We start from the raw sequence: 23,754 nt of genomic DNA on the forward strand, positions 1-23,754 counted from the left end.
ATAGCGCCAGATGAAAGTTGTCCAGTAGACTATTTTGCAGGGTCCATCTACTTTTTTTTCCGAGTGTAGGCTGCAAGCCCAGTGCAATCATGAGATTTCTACACCAGAAAGGATAAGTTTCTTGTGAACTACCTCTGCACTTTGGAAATGGAAACCTAATGAAAAAGGAAGCTAGGAAACTGCTTTGAATGTTGTTTTAATATAAATATACAACCTTATACAGAAAAGCTAATACAACTTAGGGTTTTAAGATTTAAACCTTCTAATTGTTATTTGCCCATTACATTTCCCTAGCTATCATTACAGGGACAAAACTTAGTAAGAGTTGGGATGAACTCAAACTTCCCCTACTATTTTAATAAAATAGAAATTGATATGCAACTACAAAAGTTGGAAAGTGTGAGGAAAATCCATTTTTCACACATTTTTCTGGTTAGTAATAACATTTTATATGGGTCTGCACTGTTTTGAAATGACTTACAATTCAGCACCACTATGTTACAGAGACTGAATATGAGTCATTCAAGTAAACTTTCCAAAGGAATGCATTTTTTTTTTATTGTAGGGGAATATATGCAGGAAAACAAAAGGTCACAACTAAATATTTGGAAGTGGACTTTTGGCCACTTGATGCGTAAAAGGTTTTAGACTGAATTTTTTCATAAACGTCTAACTATATATAGCAAGTAATACTGTGCAAAAATAAAAAGCTTAACACAAGTCTCAAGCACAGGTCCCAAATAAGGCCAATTGTTTAACAAAAGAGCAATGGAAACAGGCGTTCTTTCCATCTCCACTAAAACCTATTAACCGGTTGCACTTGCCAAAGGCTCAAACAGCTTGAGGCTGAGTGATTGCTGCCAAACTATTTGCTACTTTTCTAAGTTTTTTCACATGGGTTTTAACGGGGTAATAATACGCACTACTGTTTTTTCTTCAGTATAGACAAGACTCATGAGTCTGTCCAAAGAATATTAAGATAAGATTTCTCTGGGCAGTAAAATAAAAGTATAGAAAATGTCCATGATTTGTAAACAGTGAGTGTACAAGTAATAAAGTGCAAAAGCAGGAACCAAAATTATCACTTTCAATAAAATCAATTAATAGTAACAAAAATTTAAATATATTATATTACAGAATGACAATGGGGGGAGTCACGCAGATCACACTGCTGCAACCAGTTTGTCAGGGGGTACAACTCTGCTACCTCCAATAGTCGGGGCAATTATGCATTTGTGATGGACAAGGCCGCAGCTGCTTCCACTAATAGGCCGGTTATTGAGAAACTCACAGTAAGCGTATGGTATAACGTTTATGCCTACGATTCCATCTCAAGGAATAAATATACAGTAAATACCACAATATATCACTGCCAACTCAACAATAACAAAATGAACTACAATCTGCCACCGTCAATCATTTATACTGGCCAATTGGACAACTGTTATGAGTAGCATTTAGCTTCAAGGGTGCGGTTTACAGAGCAAGAGGAAAAGAGCTATTTAATTTTATATATTTAATCCAGAAAGATAGGTAGTGTTTATTAAAAATATACAAAGATATTACAAAATGGGAACAAAACAATATGGTATATACAATTACATAGAATAAAAATGAATGAATAAAGAAAAATACTAAATCTGATGCTGCTGGAATGGCTCTTATCTTTATGACAGAAACCCAAACTGTTTTTTATTAGCTCAAGGTTATGCACACATACCTCCCTTTAGTGAGCTTTATGGGGGCTGGTAATTTTTCACTATGACATCTCACTCATTTGAATGTAGCATGGGAGACTGATTTACAGATCATTTCCCCACCCAATATCATGGCACAACCTCCCTGGATCACACAATACCCTCTCCTTCTTGGACTCGGAGATGGACTTCTCCAGAAGGTAGTGAGCTACGTGTAGTGCATTCTGAAACTCCTGGCTAGAGGTAGTTAGAAGAGACCAACCTCACAGTAACCCTCTGGCACCAGCTCTGGGCCAGTAATTGGCCCTGATTTCCTGTGGGATGATGAGGGTTCAGAAGGCAGCGTGTTACCTGTGATCTAGGCACCCTGACTGCAGGTAACAGCAGCTATATAGTCTCCTCAGGGGATAGCAACATTAATTTTCCCATCAGCCTGACAGACTATGGGTAACACTTTTCCCTCATCCTGACAGGCTAAGAGACACTACTTTCCCACCACCCTGATAGTCTGTGGATAACACTTTCCCTTATCTCTGACAAGCTATAAGTACCGCCTTTCTATCACCCTGACAGGTTATGGGACACACTTTCCCACCATCCTGACAGGTTGGGGATAAAGCTTTCATGGTCTCCCTTGATACCTCAGGAGCATTGCTATTCATGGGGCAGCTACCACTGGCCATGTCACAGTTCATTGTGACACTGGTCAGATGCATCGGACCACCTCCTTTATGATTTCCAGGCATGTCCCAATCCTCCCCTAAAACTGCAGGAGCTGTGCTAATCATGGGGCAGCTACTTTCAGCCATGTCACAGCCCATCGTAACACTGGTCAGTTGCATGGAACCACTTGCTTCATTACCTCCATGCCTGATCCACGCACATAAGAAAAATTTTTCCAAAAATTAAAAAAAAAACACATTTGAAAGGTTAACTCACCAAAACCCTGACTAATGCCCCTAGCAGGATGCTTGCATAAGACATCAGTCACACATATAAGTGTGGTGCAAAGTGTCTGAACAGCCTATTAATGACGCCCATAGTATTAGCAGGTGGGCTGCTCCGCACAGTCATTAATAGGCTGTTCAGACACTTTGCACCACACTTATCTGTGTGACTGATGTCCTATGCAAGCCCTATTTGTGTGCATTTTTTTCCACTAGGCAGCCAGACCATATTGGGTTACTGGCTGTTCTCATCAGTGGTTTGCACCTGTGCTGCCCCAGCCTTTATCAATGGAGGTCTGCTGCATCCTGCTAGTGCATTAGTCAGGGTTTTGGTGAGTTAACCTCCATGCCTGATCCCATTGACCTTAGCACTGATGCTCATTCCTGTCAGGGGATCCTCAGAAACATCACCCTGCAGTGCTACATGGCTGAGTTCTCCTGTACAATGAAGCACATCATATATGACATTAACATTCAAGTTATTGATATTTGAATCACATGAAGTACCAAATCTAGGAGGGTTGTTGGGGACATATTGACAGACCAAACATCCCAGATCAATCCCCAATAAAACCTCTGCATGTACATTTGGGGGTCACATCCTCCCATTTGCTGCAAAATGAGTGGAAAGCAAAAGTCCATGACACTCAGAGCTTTGGTTGTTGCTTGCCCCATCTGAGTCAAACAGATCTTGAACTGAATCCACAACTGCTCCACTGGTCCTGGGTTCTGGTGCCATATAGTGTTGGGTCTGGCATCATCCTCCATTAAGGCACAGATCAACATATCTTTTGTTATGTTGGACCTATCAAGACCTCGCTTTTCACACAAAAGGATCTGCACAGTTTTCTCGTACTTCTTATAAGCAGCTGCCAGTCACTCGACAAATAAAAGATAGAACAGAAAAACAAGGGAGGGTAGAGGGGTGTAATTGCTGCACGTACACTATTGTCACAAAATGTAAGATTTAATATGTAAAAGTAAGGTCAAAAATCAATTGTGCTATCCAGGAGCCTTACATCAGCTTAATGTGAGATATAAATTATAAAATATAACCTTAATTAAACCTTTGACTTAAACAAGACAACCGCGCAGTGAATCAACCCACCGTGCCACCTACAGTACCATGGCCCTAAATAGGAACCCCATTGTTTAGCTACCTGACAGCGGAGGTTGGCACCCTAAACACAATCGAGATTGGCGCCCCCACTCCATGATGGCTGAACCCTAAATCTCCTATATACCCCTGGATTAGTGCAACATACTGTCACTCAATTATCCAGGAAAGGAGTTTTATAGAGGTTGCCAAGATAGAGGTAGCTGGGTAGGCAACAAGAAGAAAAAGTGCAAAATGAGTGCAAGTGACACAGACAATAAAGTGACATGTGCAAAAACAAATGAGTACCTAACTGTACTGTTCCCTGTGACTGAAAGCCTTCCTATCAGTGGAGGTTGGCACCCTACTGGTCAGCGGAATAGCGCCCCCTTTCCACGATGGCTGTCCCATGGAATTCCTGATATTTCTAATGATACTAATAAGGGCAGCACAGCTAATGCAATAATATGGAAGGCATAATTTATGCCAGCAATATGTTTTTGACAAATGCGGCAGAAAAAATATCTGGTTATCTACCTCCTGATGATCCGGTTAGGAGAAACATGTTGAGGACTTCTTTTATCAACTACCAACCTTGAATACCCTTTTATCTTCTTACTGTTATCAATATATTTATTCTGCCGCATTTGTCAAAAACATATTGCTGGCATAAATTATGCCTTCTATATTATTATTACTATCCTCATGAAGAAAGTTGAAACGTGCGTTGAGGCAGTGGGTGAAGGTCAGAGTGTCTCCCACATGTAAGATCTTCATGTTTTAATATTTGCACTTCATTCAGTACTACCCGGTTAGGATTATGTACATGTTTTTAGGTTTATTAGCTCTTTGAATCTACTTATTATTTATGCACTGTCACTTTACTGGATGAAATACTTGATCAAATAGGGTGTAGCTGGGTCCAATTAATACACACTAGGCATATTTATTTGTATATTGACATAGCGTTTTTTCTATGCACAGGCACCTTATAATTATATAAATATATTTATTATCTGTATTTATTTATATTCTATTGATAGTTTTCCATTTTTTAGTACATTATGGTATACTGTTTTTTCTGAGCACTGACACTTTACAATTATATAAATATATTTATTTTCTGTATTTATATATTATTGATATTTTTGCTATTGCATTTGCACTTTATGTGATTTAATTTTGGACTTGAGCTTAATATTTGGAAAAACCCTGTTATATGTAGATTCAGGAGGCTTGCTATATTATATTGTTGCTGCACATTTTTTCCTTCTTACCTGCTTGGTTAGCATTACTCTGGCTATATATGTATATTTGTGTATCTAATAAAATGATTGATTGGCACCAAAAAATAACTCTGGACCTTATCTTTCAGTTTTATTGAATAAGGAGGTTTTTTGTATTACATAAAGAAATGTAATTTTTTTAGGAAGTGTTTAAAAAATATTTTTACAAATGTTATTTTTTATTTTTACTTTTTTACATTGTCCCAGTATGGGACATTACTATATAAAGTCAGATCGCTGATCTGACACTTTACACTGCACTGTGTCAGATCAGCGATCTGACAGGCAGTGAAGGAGGTTTGTCGGTACCTGCTCTCAGCAGGCACTGACAAGCCACCTCACTGCAGGATCCAGAAGGACCCTGTGGCCATCTTGGAGCCGGGGGTCTCCTTGGAGACACTTAGAACAACGTGATCACATTGTGTTGTTCTGAGGGAAGCATGCAGGAAGTCCCCTCCCTGCCGATGCTTCTCCTGATGCCTCTGCCGTCACTGGAACACTGCGATCATGTTTGATTGCAGTGTGCCAGGGGATGAAGTGACGGGAGTGGTCTGGACTGCTCCTGGCACTTAATGCCTGGTGTCAGCTGTGAGAATAAGCTGACACCGGCCGAGATCAGTCGCGCTCCCTGTGAGTGCAGCTGATCGCATATGACATACTATTCTGTCCATGGGAATTAAGTCCCAGGTCACATGGACAGAATAGTATGTCCAATGGCAGAGAGGAGTTAATGTACAATCTGCACCCCATCTTGACTGAAAAAAAAAGCAGAAAATGTAGAAATTTTTGCAAATTTATTAAAAAAGAAAAACCGAAATATCACATGGTCATAGGTATTCAGACCCTTTGCTCAGACACTCATATTTAAGTCACATGCTGTCCATTTCCATGGGATCTTCTTTGAGATGTTCTATTCATTCATTGGAGTCCAGCTGTATTTAATTAAAGTGATAGGACTTGATTTGGAAAAGCACACACATGTCTATATAAGACCTCACAGCTCACAGTGCATGTCAGACCAAATGAGAATCATGAGGTCAAAGGAACTGGCAAAGGAGCTCAGAGATAGAATTGTGGCAAGGCACAGATCTGGCGAAGGGTACAAAAGAATTTCTGCAGTACTGAAGGTTCCTAAGAGCACAGTGGCCTCCATAATCCTTAAATGGAAGAAGTTTGGGACCATTAGAAGTCTTCCTAGACCTTTCCATCCAGCCAAACTGAGCAATCGTGGGAGAAGAGCCTTGGTGAGAGAGGTAAAGAAGAACCCCATGATCACTGTGGTTGAGCTCCACAGGTGCAGTAGAGAGATGGGAGAAAGTTCCACAAAGTCAACTATCACTGCAGCCCTCCACCAGTCAGGCCTTTATGGCAGAGTGGCCCGACGGACGCCTCTCCTCAGTGCAAGATATAAGAAAACCTGCATAGACATTGCTAAAAAGCACATGAAGGACTCCCAGACTATGAGAAATAAGATTCTCTGGTCTGATGAGATGAAGATAGACCTTTTTGGTGATAATTTTAAGCGGTACGTGTGGAGAAAACCAGGCACTGCTCATCACCTACCCAATACAATCCCAACAGTGAACATGGTGGTGGCAGCATCATGCTCTGGAGATTTTTTTTCAGCTGCAGGGAGAGGATGACTGATTGCAATTGAAGGAAACATGAACACGGCCAAGTACTGAGATATCCTGGATGAAAACCTCTTCCAGAGTGCTCTGGACCTCAGACTTGGCCAAAGGCTCACCTTCCAACGAGACAACAACCCTAAGCACACAGCTAAAATAACAAAGGCATGGCTTCAGAACAACTCTTTGACCATTCTTGACTGGCCCAGCCAGATCCCTGCATAAATCCAATTGAGCATCTCTGGAGAGACCTGAAAATAATTGTCCACCAACGTTCACCATTCAACTTGTCGGGACTGGAGAGGATCTGCAAGGAAGAATGGCAGAGGATCCCTAAATCCAGGTGTGAAAAATGTGTGCCATCATTCCCAAGAAGATTCATGGCTGTACTAGCTTAAAAGGGTGCTTCTTGTGGTTGACCTGCGCCTGCCCATGCTCCCTTCAATTCCGATATTCCGCCCCTCTATAGGCATTGGCATCTTGTTTTTTTTGCGCAGGTGTCGGCACCTATTTGCCTGCTGGAATATCAGGTATCACTCACTTATTATCTGCCAGCTTATGTGTGGAAGCAGCAGGTATCATGCACCTTTCCTAAATTAACACAGGTGCTCTATTACTGGTGCTTGTGCATGCAAGCTGACAAATATCTGTAGATGTGACATCAATGGCCCAGATTCAACTCTTGATTTGGAAGTGAGTAGAAACAGATAAGATTATGCCTTTAGATTAGCATTGCAATACATAACCCCCAGTTATTACCATTAATTTACCTGTAAGATCCTCATTAACAACTGCAACAACATCGACTGGACCACCAAATGTTAAAGTGTCAGAATGTGTGTCTTCATATCTCATAAGTTTCTTCAGATCTAAATCAGTAAAGCTGAACTTTGAAAAACCATTTATCTGTAAGAATAAATTAAAAATCAGGACATAAATAAAGATAAATAAAACTGAATTTAACTGTACTGTACCCAAAAATAAAACTAAACTAGACAAAACACACACACGGTCAAAATTGTTGGAACCCCTATTTTAATGACAGAAAAACCCACAATGGTCGCAGAAATAACTTGAATCTGACAAAAGTAATAATAAATAAAAAATCTATGAAAGTGTACAAATGAAAGTTAGACATTGCTTTTCAACCATGCTTCCATAGAATTAAAAAAAAAATAAAACTCATGAAATAGGCCTGTACAGAAATGATGGTACCCCTGAAAATAATGTGACAAAAGGGACATGTTAAATGAAGCCGTGTCAACTAATTAGCATCACAGGTGCCTACAATCTTGGAATCAGTGAGTGGGCCTGTATAGAGGGCTACAGATACTCACTGTGCTGTTTGGTGACATGGTGTGTATCACACTCAACATGTACCAGAGGAAGCAAAGGAAAGAGTTGTCTCAGGAGATTAGAAAGAAAATTATAGACAAACATGTAAAAGGTAAAAGTTATAAGACCATCTCCAAGCAGCTTGATGTTCCTGTGACTACAGTTGCATATATTATTCAGAAATTTAAGCTCCATGGGACTGTAGCCAACCTCCCTGGAAGTGGCCGCAGGAGGAAAATTGATGACAAATGAAAGAGACAGACAATATGAATGGTAACAAAAGAGCCAAGAAATACTTCTAAACAGATTAAAGGTGAACATCAAGCTTAAGGAACATCAGTGTCAGATCGCACTATCCGTCATTTTATGAGTCAAAGTGGACTTCATGGGAGACGACCAAGGAGGACACCATTGTTGAAAAAAATCATAAAAAAGCCAGACTGGAATTTGCCAAATTACATGTTGACAAGCCACAAAGCTTCAGGGAGAATGACCTATTGACAGATGAGACAAAAATTGAACTTTTTGGCAAGGCATATCAGCTCTATGTTCACAGATGGAAAAATGAAGTATATCAAGAAAAGAACACTGTCCCTACTGTGAAACATGGAGGAGGCTCTGTTATGTTCTGGGGCTGCTTTGCTGCATCTGGCTCAGGGTGTCTAGAAGTCTAGAATCTGTGCAGAGTACAATGAATTCTCAAGACTATCAAGGGATTCTAGAGAGAAATGTGCTGCCCAGTGTCAGAAAGCTTGGTCTAAGTTGCAAGTCATGGGTCTTGCAACAGGATAATGACCCAAAACACACAGCTAAAACACCCAAGAATGGCTAAGAGAAAAACATTGGACTTTTCTGAAGAGGCCTTCTATGAGCCCTGACCTAAATTCTATTGAGCATCTTTGGAAAGAGCTGAAAAATGCCATCTGGAAAAGGCAACCTTCAAACACAAGATAACTGGAGCAGTTTGCTCTTGAGGAGTGGGCCAAAATACCTGTCAAGAGGTGCAGAAGTATCATTGACAGCTACAGTCATCGTTTGATTGCATAGATTGTCTCAAAAGGTTTTGCAACAAAATATTAAGTTAAGGGTACCATCATTTCTGTACAGGCCTATTTCGCGAATTTAATTTTTTTAAAAATTTTGTGGAAGCATGGTTGAAAAGCAATGTCTGACTTTCATTTGTTCATTTTCATAGATTTTTTATTTATTATTATTAGATTCAAGTTATTTCTGTCGCTATTGTGGATTTTTCTGTCATTAAACGAGGGATACCAAAAATTTTGACCACGTGTATATATAAAAAGTCATTAACAGCCTGAGTAATGTCACGGCAGAAACAAATAAAAAAATTTCACCAAGGAATAATGTAATTTCTTCACCATAGTATGCAAAAGAGCTTCTATATTGGTTATGGTACTGTCGAGCTTGAAATGGCACTATAATTTAGGAACTAGATGTAGTCCTATTCCTTTAATACCTGAAGAAATGGAGAGGTCTTCAACCAAGAGCCTCCATAGTTAGCAATTTGACTCTGAGCTCTAATGGATAATAGGGACAGTGGTACCTAACCTAAATTGAGATATTAAACCTTCAATACCACTAAACATTGCAACCAAAAACAACACCCCTAAATTTTACCTTGTTAACAAGTGCATTTATCTACCATATCAAAGACTAATATACATAAATGGAAACATACAGTCATATAATCCATAAAAATCATCATCTTTATTAAACATATATATTAAAATTAATTACACAGATAAAAAGGACAAGTAGAGCTAAAAGATGGTAACATGATGATACCAGCATCCAAAATGCAGGTATTGTCCTGGAGAATTGTCCACCATATTCAAGGTACTATGTATACATAGATATATTGTTGCCATTGAGCTGATCTTCATTATATGGTAATTGGAATTTCTTTGTGTGGACAACCCCATTTTGTTATGAGGTGATATGGTTTACATCCGGTGGCATACCTAACCTTGGGCATTTTGGATGCTGGTATCATCATGTTACCATCTTTTAGCCCCACTTGTCCTTTTGTCTGTGCAATTAATTTTAATATATATGTTTAATAAAGATGATGATTTTTATGGATTACATGACTGTATGTTTCCATTTATGTATATTAGCCTTTTTGCAGTTAGTCCATATTATATCCATATCATGGAGGCTTATTAAATTAACTTCATAGATGTCTTGTACTCTATTACCACTGATCATGCTCATCAAAATAATTATGCATCAAAGACTAGACAGAAAAGCCCAGCAACAAATTACTCTAAACTAGTTATTGAGACCACTACCCCCTGAAGGAAAGAGAACTGGCAAAGAACACAGATTTGAAAAAAAAACATGAAAAAACAGCTTGTCTCATCAAAAATCACAAATTATGCCTTTATAATAAGATAGGAGCTAAATTGCTGAATAGCTGGTAGTCTGACCATTAGATTGGGCGCACTGGAACCCTGAAAGCGAGGCTCTGCAGTTCTGTTATGAATGGAGCAGAGGCACGTTTCTCCAACCCTGTTCCATTCATAGGACTGGAGAAAGCCAATTGTCCTTGGCTTTTTCTGGAAGTTCCATTGACAATGAATGGAGCAGAGGAAGAGCATGTATACCTTCGCTCCATTCAAGACTGAAGTTCCAGAGCCCAAATATGTCACTTGTGGATAGGAGATAGCTTGAGAATTTAAGAATAATCTTTTATCTAATAAGTAATATTATATTGACTTTAGCCTGTAATACATAAGTATACTTACCTCAAAATGTTTGGTAATATTGTTTTTTTTACGATCAAATGAATGATAATGTAGGGTAACAGTCAACTTTCCCTTTACTGGCATCCCATATGTATATCTAAAAATGTATGATACATATCACAATAAATAAGTGATAGAACAAAAAAGCAATGCAAAGTTACACTGTACCATACAAACCTAAACATACTAAAAAAAAGAGAAGCAAGTTGAAGTTTTTCTGTGCGTTTAATTAGATTTATGGGGATGACAGAGAATGGAGACAAGGATTTCTAAATATGAATGACATGATAAATTATAAAAATGTGTACTAGAACATGTACCGTATATTTTTTCAGTTTTTACGAATGCTGTAAAGAGGAGAGATCCAATTATCGAAACATTTGTACTCATATTTTTAAGAATCTCCTATTTTTACATCTGCAACCAGTTTAAGTTGAAAAATAAATCAATTTGTACAGAATAACTGTTCTAGAACATTGCAAGGACGAAGGAAGTAAGATGGATACATTTGCTCTAGAGTGAAGGCGTGCAATACCATCTGATTATTTCCATTAATTAAGAAAAGATTGGAAGTTTCCAAATTCTTATCAATGCTATCCTGGTAGCTAAAATGATATGATGAATGGAAATTCTGTAATATTTAATGATTGACGAAATTTTGCGAAACTTTTAACCAAAGCAGAATCTGGGTATTTTAAAAGATCCATCATTGCATTTTCTGCAGTTTTTTGGGCAAATCAAAGTGACTCTTTGATTTGCGAAAAATTCATCAAATGATTTGTGACTTTATTTAAGTTGTCTTTTGTGGTTTAGTTAGTTTTCCCATTTTTATACCAATGTGGCCTTTCCAGATGTTTTAGAGAGAATCATAAAATGTGACTTTTATCACAACTTGACCTCATCTTCCGCCTGACGTGATTTTAAATATGGTACATTCTTATAATCAGGAGTCAGATGCAAATGCATTTATTTTGGACATTTCGGATGGGATAAGACATCATCATATAATGATTTTGGCTCTGATTACTAATGAAAAATGTCTATCAACTTTTTAGCCCAAAATAGAACTGTGTGCCAATCAGTGTAAATTTAGCATCAAGGTCTTCCTTCTATTTTATCATTTGTAGTGTTTTTTTCTTGAAGAATAAATAAAAAACAGTCATTATAGATGTGAGACATTCTCAATTTTAAAAGTTGAGACATTGACTAGAAGATAAAAGGCAGATTTAGGAAATATGATAGTGATTAGTGTTGAGCATTCCGATACCGCAAATATCGGGTATCGGCCAATATTCGCGGTATCGGAATTCCGATACTGATTTCCGATACTTTTTGCATATCGAATACGGAATCGGAAGTTCCCATAATGCTATGAGCCAGTTTGATTTGATTCAGCCAATGAGGAATCCTAAGAAGTGTGGGCACATCCTGTTAGGCATGTAGGCATGTTAACTAATGGCATGGCTGTGATTGGCTGCGAGCAGACCACCCAGCTGCTCCTCCCCCAGACACACGCTGAACAGTGATCTATGGAAAGTGAAACTAGTGAGGGAAGAGGAAACGACAAGTTCTCATTTCAATGCCAGAACACCCCCCCAGATGTTTATCTTAGAAGCAAGAGATGATATCTTGGAAACCGTGCAGACTAGCCAGAGAAGGTAAATTACTTATTGTCAGCATTCTGCAGCCTAGATATGCACTGAGATTATGTGAAAAGCCCGGACAACCTGTTCTGTTATGTATTTCCGCCAAGTTGAATCGCCCGCCTGGTGGGGTACTCGGTACCGGGCCCATTGGTTTCAATGGGAGATGTCACGGTAGCTGTGACCCGGTCCGTGGCCCTGGGAGTCCATTGTAAAAGGGAAATGTTGAACGTGTGGATGATGATTAAAGTTTATGAGTGAATGATTCGTGACGCCACCTGTGGTGTTCGGCAATGAAGATGTTAAGCCGACGCTGCAGACAGATCCTCTGGGACAGATGGTGTGGTGCAGCAATGATGTTGTGGCCCTCCACAGGTAGGGCTGTAGTCCCAGGGCAGTGTAGATGGAGAGGTAGTGAAGAGCCGTAGATGGTGCAGTGTCAAGCACAGAGATTTAGCAGGGTCAGGGGATCAGTCAACCTCCAACCTCCAGGCTAGATGAAGCACTCCGTTCCACCACTCCACCAACATGTGCCTTTTCTGAACGTCTCCCTCTATTGCTACACAACCCCTTTAACATAGTCACTATTTTTGTAAGTCTGAATGTCTTAAAAAAAATTAATTCCTGCTATTCGATTTGATTGGGCTAAACCTCTGTGCCTTTAATGTCTCCTCCACCTCCCCAATACATTCTACATTATTCTTAGTTGTTTTCCTTCATGTAGAATTAACCTACAAGGAAAGAAAGGGTTTATTTTTGTTCCGATATTTCTGTCCCATTCACTTGCATTAGTTTCCGGTATCGGAATCGGCAATATCCGATACTTTTTGGGTATCAGTCCGATCCAATCCAATCCGATATTTCCCGATATCGGAAGGTATCACTCAACACTAGTAGTGATCTTTTCTTTGAAATGATATGACTAAGGGCTTCTGCAGATGACAAAACCTCAGATCACAGTGGGACCAATGTTATTTTATGGGGCTGTGAACATATCAGATTTTTTTCCTTGGGCGCCAAATTTTTCCAAACAACAATTTGCTGCAAATTAATTTTTGTGACTCTCAATACTGAAATGCTTGTAAATGCACAGAAAAAACACATAGGTAAGATAAATGACAGAGAGGACCCTGCTGACCATAAGAGCTTATATACTACAGAAGAGAGAGAGAAAGGACACGGCTAGCTAAAAGAGCTTAAACTTGATAGTAGCTAGAGAAATAGGATGCCGCTGATCATAACAGTTTACACGCTACAGAGAAGAAACAGAGGAACCCACTTATGAAAAGAACTTACAATTTAAAGAAGAGAGAAATACCCAATGACTCTTGGGATGGAAACAATTCTGCTGCAGAAATTATAATCTCTGGGAAATTATGAAGCAGCAGTAAAGGGAGATAGGGAACTTATATTGTTCATGCAGCTGCTCGCTTCCAGTCATAAGGGTCAAGCAGGAAGAATATAGAGTCGTGGCCAAAAGTGTTGGCACTAGTGATGGACAAACCCAAACAGTAAAGTTTGGGGTTCTTACTGAACACCTACTTCTCAGACTTCCCCAGGAATTTCATGTTACTGTTTTGGATTCGGCATCCTGAACACCAGGTGTTTCTCGCATTGTCATATGCCTGATAGTGTGACAAACACTGCCTCTGTTTGACGGTAAAATCATTACCGCCAGTTAGGGATCAGCAGTTCCCATGCTGTCATAGAATCATAGAATCGTAGAGTTGGAAGGGACCTCCTGGGCCATCTGGTCCAACCCCCTGCTCAAAGCAGGATTCGCTAAATCATCCCAGACAGATGTCTGTCCAGCCTCTGTTTGAAGACTTCTATTGAAGGAGAACTCACTACCTCTCGTGGCAGCCTGTGCCACTCATTGATCACTCTGTCAAAAGGTTTTTTCTAATATCTAATCTGTGTCTCCTCCCTTTCAGTTTCATCCCATTGCTTCTAGTCTTTCCTTGTGCAAATGAGAATAAAAATGATCCTTCTGCAATGTGACAGCCCTTGAGATATTTGTAGACATTTATTAAGTCTCCTCTCAGTCTTATCTTTTGCAGGCTAAACATTCCCAAATCCTGCAACCTTTCCTCATAAGACAGGGTTTGCAGACCGGTCACCATTCTGGTCGCTCTTTTCTGAACTTGCTCCAGTTTGTTGATGTCTTTTTTAAATTGTGGTGCCCAAAACTGGACACAGTATTCCAGATGAGGTCTGACCAAAGAGAAGTAGAGGGCAATAATGACTTCACGTGATCTAGTCTGTATGCTTCTGTTAATACATCCTAGAATTGCATTTGCCTTTTTTGCTGCTGCATCCCACTGTTGACTCATTCAGTCTGTGATCTATTAGTATACCCAAGTCTTTTTCACATGTGTTGTTGCTTAGCCCTATTCCTCCCATTCTGTATATGCTTTTTTCATTTTTATTGCCCAGATGTAGTACTTTGCATTTTTCCCTGTTAAAAACCATTCTGTTAGTTACTGCCCACTGCTCCAGTTTATGTTTTTGAATCTTTTCTCTCTCTTCTCTAGTATTAGCTATCTCTCCTAGCTTTGAGTCATCAGCAAATTTAATCAGTTTACCCTCAATTCCTTCATCTATATCGTTGATAAAGATGTTGAACAATACAGGGCCCAGGACAGAGGCCTGTGGTACCCCACTTGAGACATTCTTCCAACTGGATGTGCAGCCATTTACGACCACTCTTTGGGTCCGATCACTAAGCCAGTTATGAATCCACCTATCAGTTGCCTTGTCCATTCCATACTTAGTCATTTTTTCAATAAGGATTGTGTGAGATACTTTGTCAAATGCTTTGCTGAAGTCAAGATATACTATATCTACAGCATTTCCCTGATCCAGTGACTCTGTCATAGACGGAAATTAAGTTAGTCTGACATGACTTATTAGTTACAAACCCATGCTGACTCTGTTTAATCACTTAATTCTTATCCATGTACTGACATACATGTTGTTTAATAATTTATTTAAAGATCTTTCCTGGTATAGAAGTCAGACTCACCGGCCTATAGTTGCCTGGGTCCACCTTCTTCCCCTTTTCGAAGATAGGAACAACATTTGCTCTTCTCCAGTCTTCTGGGACTTCTCCTGTTCGCCACAAATTTTCAAAGATTATGGAGAGCGGTTCAAAAATTTCTTCTGCTATCTCCTTCAATAATCTGGGGTGTAATTCATCTGGACCTGGAGACTTGAATTCATCTAGGTTAGCTAAGTGTATCCTCACTATATTTCTGTTTATAGTTATCCTGGATTCTTCAATTCCCTTAATAGGACAGTGAAGAATAGTTGATGCTACATTTCCTTTCTGACAGAAAACAGATGCAAAATAGGAATTTAAAAGTTCGGCCTTCTCAACATCCTGTCTTACCATTTCATCATTTTCATCCTGTAAAAATCCTATAGCATCTTTGACTTTTCTTTTACTCTTGACACATCCCCAAAATCCTTTATCATCGTTTCTGACATCTCTTGCAAGCCTCAATTCATTGTCAGCTTTAGTTATCTGATTCGTGCCCTGCAGGTTCTGCAGACAGCGTTATACTCTTCTTTAGATACTAGATTATGGCCCGATGCTATCGCATCGGGAGGATGCGATAGCATCACACCTCTTGCCATGTTAACCCTCAACACACACACTCCTCTCACCTTTCACCATCTCCACTCACTCCTTCACTCCACATACGACCCCTTCTCTCACTCCGTCTCTCATACTCACGCCGTCATCGCCGCTGCTCCACAATCCCCGACATCTTCTTCCGCCGGCGCCATCCTGGATCCAGACGTTGTCCACGCCGGCGACATGTTATTGTGGTGACGCCATCTTGAGTATCATGAAATCCCGCGATAGTCAAGATGGCATCACCGCAAGAACATGTCGCCGGCGTGGACGACGTCGGGATCCAAAATGGCGTCGGCGAAATCTCGTGAGATTTCGCCGACGCCATTTTGGATCCCGACGTCGTCCTCGCCGGTGACATATTCTTGCGGCGACGACATCTTGAGTATCGCGGGATTTCGCCGATCCAAAATAGCGTCGCCGCAGGAACATGTCGCTGGCGTGGATGCCATCGGGATCCAAAATGGCGTCGGCGAAATCTCGCGAGATTTCGCCGACGCCATTTTGGATCCCGACGTCGTCCACACCGGCGACATGTTCTTGCGGCGACGCCATCTTGACTATCGAGGGATTTTGCCGATCCAAAATGGCATCGCCGCAAGAACATGTCCGCGGCGTGGAGGACGTTTGGATCCAGGATGGCACCGGCGGAAGAAGATGTCGGGGATCGTGGATCAGCGGCGATGACGGCGTGAGTATGAGAGACGGAGTGAGAGAAAGGGTCGTATGTGGAGTGAAAGAGTGAGTGGACGTGAGTGGAGATGGTGAAAGGTGAGAGGAGTGTGTGTTGAGCGTTAACATGGAAAGAGGTGTGCGGTGACGTCACCGGTTACAACTGGACGGAAGTTGTTACAACCGGAAGCTGCTTAGGGCAATTATTATTATAGATGCCTCCCTCTTTCCATTCTATAAACATTTCTTTCTTCCTTTTTAGCATGTGCTTAAGTTCTGTGTTCATCCATCCTGGTTTCCTTAAATGCTTCCTATTCTTCCCTCTTTTCAGAATTGTTAACGATTGTGCTTTGAGAATTTCATTTTTCAAGATTTCCCATCCTTCCTGGACATTTTTGTCCTTAAGGATAGCCAACCATTGGATCCCTCCAATTCTCTTTCTGAATCCCTTAAAATCTGCCTTTCTGAAATCTAACCTTGACGTCTGAGTCTTCACAGGTCTTCCTCCTCTAGTTATCCAAAATTCTAAAATAGCATGGTCGCTATCTTCCAGGGTCCCAGCCACTTTTACCTCCTCAACCATTTCTTCCCTGTTTATAAGGATTAGATCCAAGGTAGCAGTTCCCCATGTTTTCTCCCATACCTTTTGGAAGATAAAGTTGTCAGTAAGAGAGGATAAGAATTTCCTTGACCTGTTAGTTTTGCCTGAGAGAGATTCCCAACAAATGTCTGGATAGTTGAAATCTCCCATGACAACTATGTCATATTTTTTGGAGAACTCGGCCATTTGGTGCATAAAGATTTCATCCATATCTTCAGCTTGCACAGGCGGCCTGCAGTAAATGCCTACAATGGTGTCCTTTTCATTGTTCTGTCCTTGCATTCTTACCCAAACAGTTTCCACAGAACTCCCAGTCTCTGAAGCTTCAATCTCTGTGCAGATATACGCATTTCTAACATACATTGCGACACCTCCTCCTCGTTTATCAAGTCTGATTCTTGCAAATAAGTGGTATCCTTCTAGCTTTGTATTCCAATCATGTGTATTGTCCCACCAAGTTTCTGTGATTCCTATGACATCATATTTCTTTTCCTGCGTTAGTAGTTCCAATTCTCCTTGTTTGTTGCCCATGCTTTGAGCATTAGTATAGAAACATTTTTGTTTTTGATTGGTTTCTCTTTCTCCAATATTTTTATTATTTAGATTCTTTTGTCTTTGCTCTTTCTTTCCACTTCTAATAGCAGAGTTCTCAATAGCATTTGTCAGGTGTTTGGCTTTTTCTGGCATTTTGCTTCCCTTCCCACGTTGTTCTAGTTTAAATCTCTCCTGATGAGTGTAGCAAGGCGACTTCCAAATACATGTTTTCCGGTCTTCGTAAGGTGCACCCCATCTCTAGCAAGTAGTCCATCGTATAGGTAATTCACTCCGTGATCCAGAAATCCAAATCCTTGCTGACGGCACCATCGACGTAGCCAGTTGTTTACCTGTAGAATCTTATTCCACCTCCTTGTTCCATGGCCATCCACTGGGAGGATGGAAGAGAAGACCACCTGCGCTCCCAGTTCTTCCACTTTCTTACCTAAGTTTTCAAAGTCACTGCAGATGGTTTCCAGGTCGTTTCATGCTGTGTCATTTGTCCCCACATGTATTAGCAGGAATGGGTAGTCATCTGTAGGTCTGAAGAGTCCTGATATCCTGTCAGACACATCTTTAATTTTTGCATCTGGTAGACAGCATATTTCTCTTGAGGTTATATCTGGTCTGCAGATAGCGGCCTCTGTTCCTCTCAACAGGGAATCCCCCATGACCACCACTCTCCGTTTCTTCTTCTCAACATTTTTCTTTCTCCATCTTAGGGCGTACAAGGTTGCTGATTGTGGGAAGAGTCTTATCCTGATTTATTTCTTCATCGTTCTCCTGTGTAAGAGCCTGGTACTGGTTCCTGAGCAGTGTGGGTGCTGACTGCCTCCTGATCCTCCTGCTTCTCTGGGTCACATGCTTCCATTCCTCTGTTTCTTCAGGTGCACTTTGAATTTCTTCTCTTTAACATGAAGAGATAATTCTGCTCTGTCTAAGAACTCTTCACCTTCCTTAATGATTTTCAATGTAGCTAACCTCTCTTCGAGATTTTGCAACTTTTCCTCCAACAGGGACACAAACTTGCATTTGTGGCATGTGAAGTTTGGCTTTTCCACTAGTAAGTCTGTGAACATGTAGCAAGAAATGCAGCTCACCAAATGGCTCCTGGCCTCTTCCACATTGTTATTATTAAAGAGATTTCAAAGCAATGAAAAATAAGCCAAAATTCATTTCAATTCGGTTTGAATGTTGTCAAATGATAGTGTGAGCCTGCAGCCATGAACGGAGGTAAAAAATTTACCTCCAGTCACTAGCATCTGCTGATAGGACTACTACTCCCATCAACCTACACCTACTGCCGCTAATAACAGAGAGAGCAGGCGGCGACTGATAGGAGTATTCATCAGCCGGCGTCTGTGTTCTAAATAAATAATTTAAAAAAACAGCATGGGTTCACTCAAAATAAAGGGGTCCCATGATGTTTTTAAAATTATTTAAATAAATAAATAAAAAGGCGTGAGGTCCCCCCATTTTGGAAAACCAGACAAACTAAAGCAGACATCTAGGGCTGGTATTTTTTGGCTGGTTATAACTGGCCTGCCCAGCCTAAAAATAGCAGCCCTCCGATGCCCAAAAAGGCATATCTATTAGATGCGCCAATTCTGACGCTTTGCCTGGCTCTTCCACTTGCCCAGTGGAGGTTGCAAGTGGGGTTCATATTTGTGGGGCTGATATCCCATTTAGCCGAACCATTATCGGGGTTTTGTGTGAAATTATGTCCAATTTTCCTTTTTTCTAAGGTTTTTTTTTTTTTTTTGCATTATTCCAATACAAACAAAGAAAATAAATATGATAAGAAAACATGTAAATGCAATAATCTTCTGATAATTTTCTGGGAAAAATACTTCATTGCTGGAATAATTTCAAGGGTGCCAACACTTTACCATGACTGCAACTTTGTAGCCGCTGCTGCAGTAAGCCAGCTACAAAGTTTGAACATTATTTATTTCCAGATTACCAATACATATGCAGGTAAATTACAGGTTTCCATTTAATCTGATTGTAGACTCAAATTAATAATGAAAGTTAAGTCTTATATGCTAATATAGAAAACTAAAGTTTTGATGTGTGCGAAGAGAATTTTTCTTTGTCTAAAAAATTGGTAAAATTGAAAAAGTAGAATGAAATTATTAACGCCAGCGCATTAAGGTCTTTTGCATTGAAATAGCTAAGTGATATGAGTTCATATGAAAGGCTTCATGGTGTTCCCAAAAAGTTAAGCCTACCTTGCAGTGACTGAACCTTCTAACAAACCCGTTTTCATTGAATGATGTGCAGGTGTCGACAGAATTACTTCAAATTTTGGTAAAACTGTAAAGCAAATAAAATAGGAGATGGCAACAAATCGACAGAATTGTTATGTTTATATTTCAAACATGTAAATCATTTGCTTATATTTAAAGAAAATATATACAGTATATATAAAGTAAATTATATTGACTGAAGTATACTTACCATAATCGCTCACAGTAAAGGTTTGATAATGAAGTTGTTGCTGCAAAAGACAAATTATAATGTTTTTACATTATAAAGTTATACATTTTGGTTGCATTTTTTATACAGTACATTCAGATATTTTCAATAGTCTTTATTATTTTCATCTCTCCACTGCATATTTTGCTGATCATCTGGCACATACATGATTTATTAATAAAAGGCAGCAGAATACAATACATACAGTATAATGGATTAACACATAATGGGAACTATTTATCAATACTGTCTAATTTTAAGACAATGCAGGCTTAGACTAAACAGCCTTAAAGGGAAAGTGTCACCAGAAAAAACACTATTAACCTGCAGATATAGGGTTAATTTGCAGGTTAATAGCTCTACTAACCTGCCCAGCACCTGCACTTACCTGAAGACTGCAGGGTATAAAATTAAATTTATTTCCACCCCCTGCACTGTTTGGCATTTTGTCGCTAGGGTGGCACTGGTGCGGATTCAGTCACCACTCTGAGAATACAGAGCAGCGGCTGTAACTGTGCCCCCGGCCCTGACTAAGGGTCTCGTTTCACTTAGCGACACACCAGCAATCCCGACAACGATACGATCTGGTAGGGATCGCTGGTGCATCACTAAATGATCGCTAGTAAGCTGAAAAACAGGCAGATCTCTTCAGCGATGCAGCACGATCCAGCGATAAAACACAGGGATGCATGCTGGCCAGCGGGACGCCGGCAACGAAAAAATGGCCCAGGACATTCCTGCATGATCAGCGATATCCAGCAGGGGGGCCGGTCGCTGCTCCATGTCACATGTAGCGAGATCGCAGGCGAGATTGCTGCTGCATCACAAAATCGGTGACGCATTAGCAATCTCGCTAGCAATCTCGCTATGTGAGAACGAAAAGCCAGTGTCAGTCAGGACCAGGGACACGGTTACAGCCACCACTCTGCATACTCTGAGCGGTGACTGAACTAGCGCTGCTCCCTTACTAAATGTCCAACGCAGCTTTGTGAGCAGAATTTATCAATTCCAGTTGTTATAGCCTGGTTCATCATTTGCGACTTTTTAAAATTTGGCACAACTCCACATAATTCTGCCCCTAATGTGTTCTTCAGCATGTCAGTATTTTGGCACAATTTTTTAACTCTTGGTATCAAAATTTGCAAAAGCAATTTAAGACAGGAAAAAAGTCTATGTTTGACTGTGCACCAAGTTTATGATGAATTTGGTGCCAAAAAAAGCAATTAATACCAAAAAACAAATGGTACGAAAATGTTGAAAAAATGGAAATGGCAGAAATACACACACTTACATGCCTTGGCATGTGATCACTAAGGTTATTAAAGGTTGTCTGAAAAATGTCCTGCCATGCTTAATGCACTTGAGCACGTAAATCATCAAGATCTGCTTCTGGCAGCACCATTTGTAATTGCTAACCAATAACGTCCCAAATGTGCTCTATGGGAGAAAAGTCATGAGATGCTATAGGCCATGGTAGCACATGTAGGCCATGCAGGCTGCTCACAGCGCGAGCAACATGGGGCATGGTATTGTCATGTTGTAAAAACACTCCTGTGACACTTTGGTGAAATAGCTGTACATCTAGTTCTACAACCAAATCAATGTAACGGCGAGCTGTTAATGAACCTAGAATGAAGAATAGAGCGGTTCAGCTAGTATACATTATTCCATCCAACACCACAATACGGTGTGATGTTTCTTTATACAGTCCTCTTCAGTGCGGTGCCTATGTGGCCTCCAGACCAATCTAAAGCTATTATTGCATCCAAAACAAAATCAGAATTCATCCCTGAAGAGGAAAAACCTCCATTCCAGCTTCCATTGTCATGTTTCTTTGCACCATGATAGCCTTTGAGAGCAGTGACATGTGGCTAATGAAATAGCTATACCTGGATGTCTGGCTCAAAGCCCAACGATGTACATTTTTTACATGTTTTGATAATCTCCTGCTGATAAAACAGTGATTTATATCATTAAAGAACAGTAAACCTGCTGCAATTTAGCACTCCCATTTTCATGGCCTCTTCATAACGCCGTCCCCAACACTGATTGGCAGCTTTAAGCATATGCACAGTGTACACAGAAAGCTATGGTGTGACAAGAGTTAAACAGTGCTCAGAATTCAGAGAACAGGCAGATTTGCATGTGGTGAGAATTTTATGTCAATAGCATCTTTAGACATATAGCTATTTAGAAAATTGGTGGCGTGTTCAATACTTATTTTACTCACAGTAGATTCAATTTAAAAACCCAACTGATAGCATACCAAGGCATGTAAGTGTGTGTATTTCTGTGTGTGGTGCTCATACTTAATGTGAAAAAAAGACAAGAACATGCCTACAAAATTTGGGAACACCCATATCATGTAAAAGATTATAACTTTATTAGCAAAACCTGACATGTGTAGACAAAAAGCACAATGAAGATTAAAAACATTTAAAAACACAAACAGTGTAATCCAAACATGCCATGAAATAATGACAAAACCACCCCTCAACTATTTCCACACAGCATATTATAACAAATATCAAGGCTCTAAAATGAAGACCAATGGTGTGCCTGGGAAAGGAGAAAAATATGCAACCATAAATCCAGGGAACAAATACCCAATTATTCACAGCTCCATATATATAGAATTATATTGGTCAAACAGCTAGAAACTAGACTGCATCACATGTATATTTAGGAAGAAATTAATAGTCATTTAAAGTGCATAACGGTTTAGCCAGTTCCTAAAGGATATCAGAGAAAAAAGCCAAAACGCTCAAATCCTTGGTCAAAGAGCAGACAATGCATGACATTGAGAGCCATGGAAGCTGCGGGGAGAGAGAGGTGGGGGAAAACACCCCACGCGTATCGCCACACCAAATGTGGCTTCTTCAGGGAAAATAGTGTGCTATACCTAGAAATACAAAACGTGTGGATTTCTGTAATTTTCGGCTTCAGCAGCCGTTGTGGGTATGGATGTAGCCAGCGTCAGGGAGAGATCAGGACTCCGGTGATGTATTTTTTTAACTTTATTCTTTATATCCTGTTACATTAAACAAGCTGTTTTTGCTCATTGGACAATGGTTGCCTCTTCTGCCTCTGTTTTGCCCAGACTACTGCAGCTGGAGCAAGAACAAGGTACGTCGTGAGGAACGTTGTGTTGGTCCCAACTGTCTAAGTATAAGGGACCAGGGGAGTGCTCACTGACAGTCGGCTCAGTGGACTCTATTCATGTACTCTGCCTTTAAGAACCCGGTTCTAACTAACCTCCCCTGGTCGCCCTTGTTACACTTGGCATAGTGGCAGCAGGATGGGCCCCTGCAGCCTAAAGACTTATTAATCTGAAATGGGCGATGTGCTGCCTGAATTGGAAGAAATGGAGCTGTCGGCTGACAGAGATTCTAAATTTTAAGACTGTGAATTTGGGACTTGTGCTTTATT

At 40.2% G+C, this 23,754-nt stretch overlaps 1 protein-coding gene across 1 annotated transcript in view; it reads right to left on the bottom strand.

Annotated features, from left to right (window-relative positions):
* Window positions 1-23,754, bottom strand: part of CD109 (CD109 molecule) — a 465,421-nt gene that overhangs the window by 285,038 nt on the left and 156,629 nt on the right. The window contains exons 6-9 of the mRNA XM_073569324.1: window positions 20,308-20,347; window positions 20,079-20,163; window positions 10,758-10,854; window positions 7,425-7,560 (exon numbers count right to left, since the gene is read on the bottom strand). Coding sequence (XP_073425425.1) covers window positions 7,425-7,560; window positions 10,758-10,854; window positions 20,079-20,163; window positions 20,308-20,347 — 358 coding nt within the window. The remainder of the gene's footprint in view (window positions 1-7,424; window positions 7,561-10,757; window positions 10,855-20,078; window positions 20,164-20,307; window positions 20,348-23,754) is intronic.

Source organism: Dendrobates tinctorius, unplaced genomic scaffold (assembly GCF_039654945.1).
Source record: "Dendrobates tinctorius isolate UK_male_01 unplaced genomic scaffold, ASM3965494v1 ptg000024l, whole genome shotgun sequence".
NCBI lineage: Eukaryota > Metazoa > Chordata > Amphibia > Anura > Dendrobatidae > Dendrobates > Dendrobates tinctorius.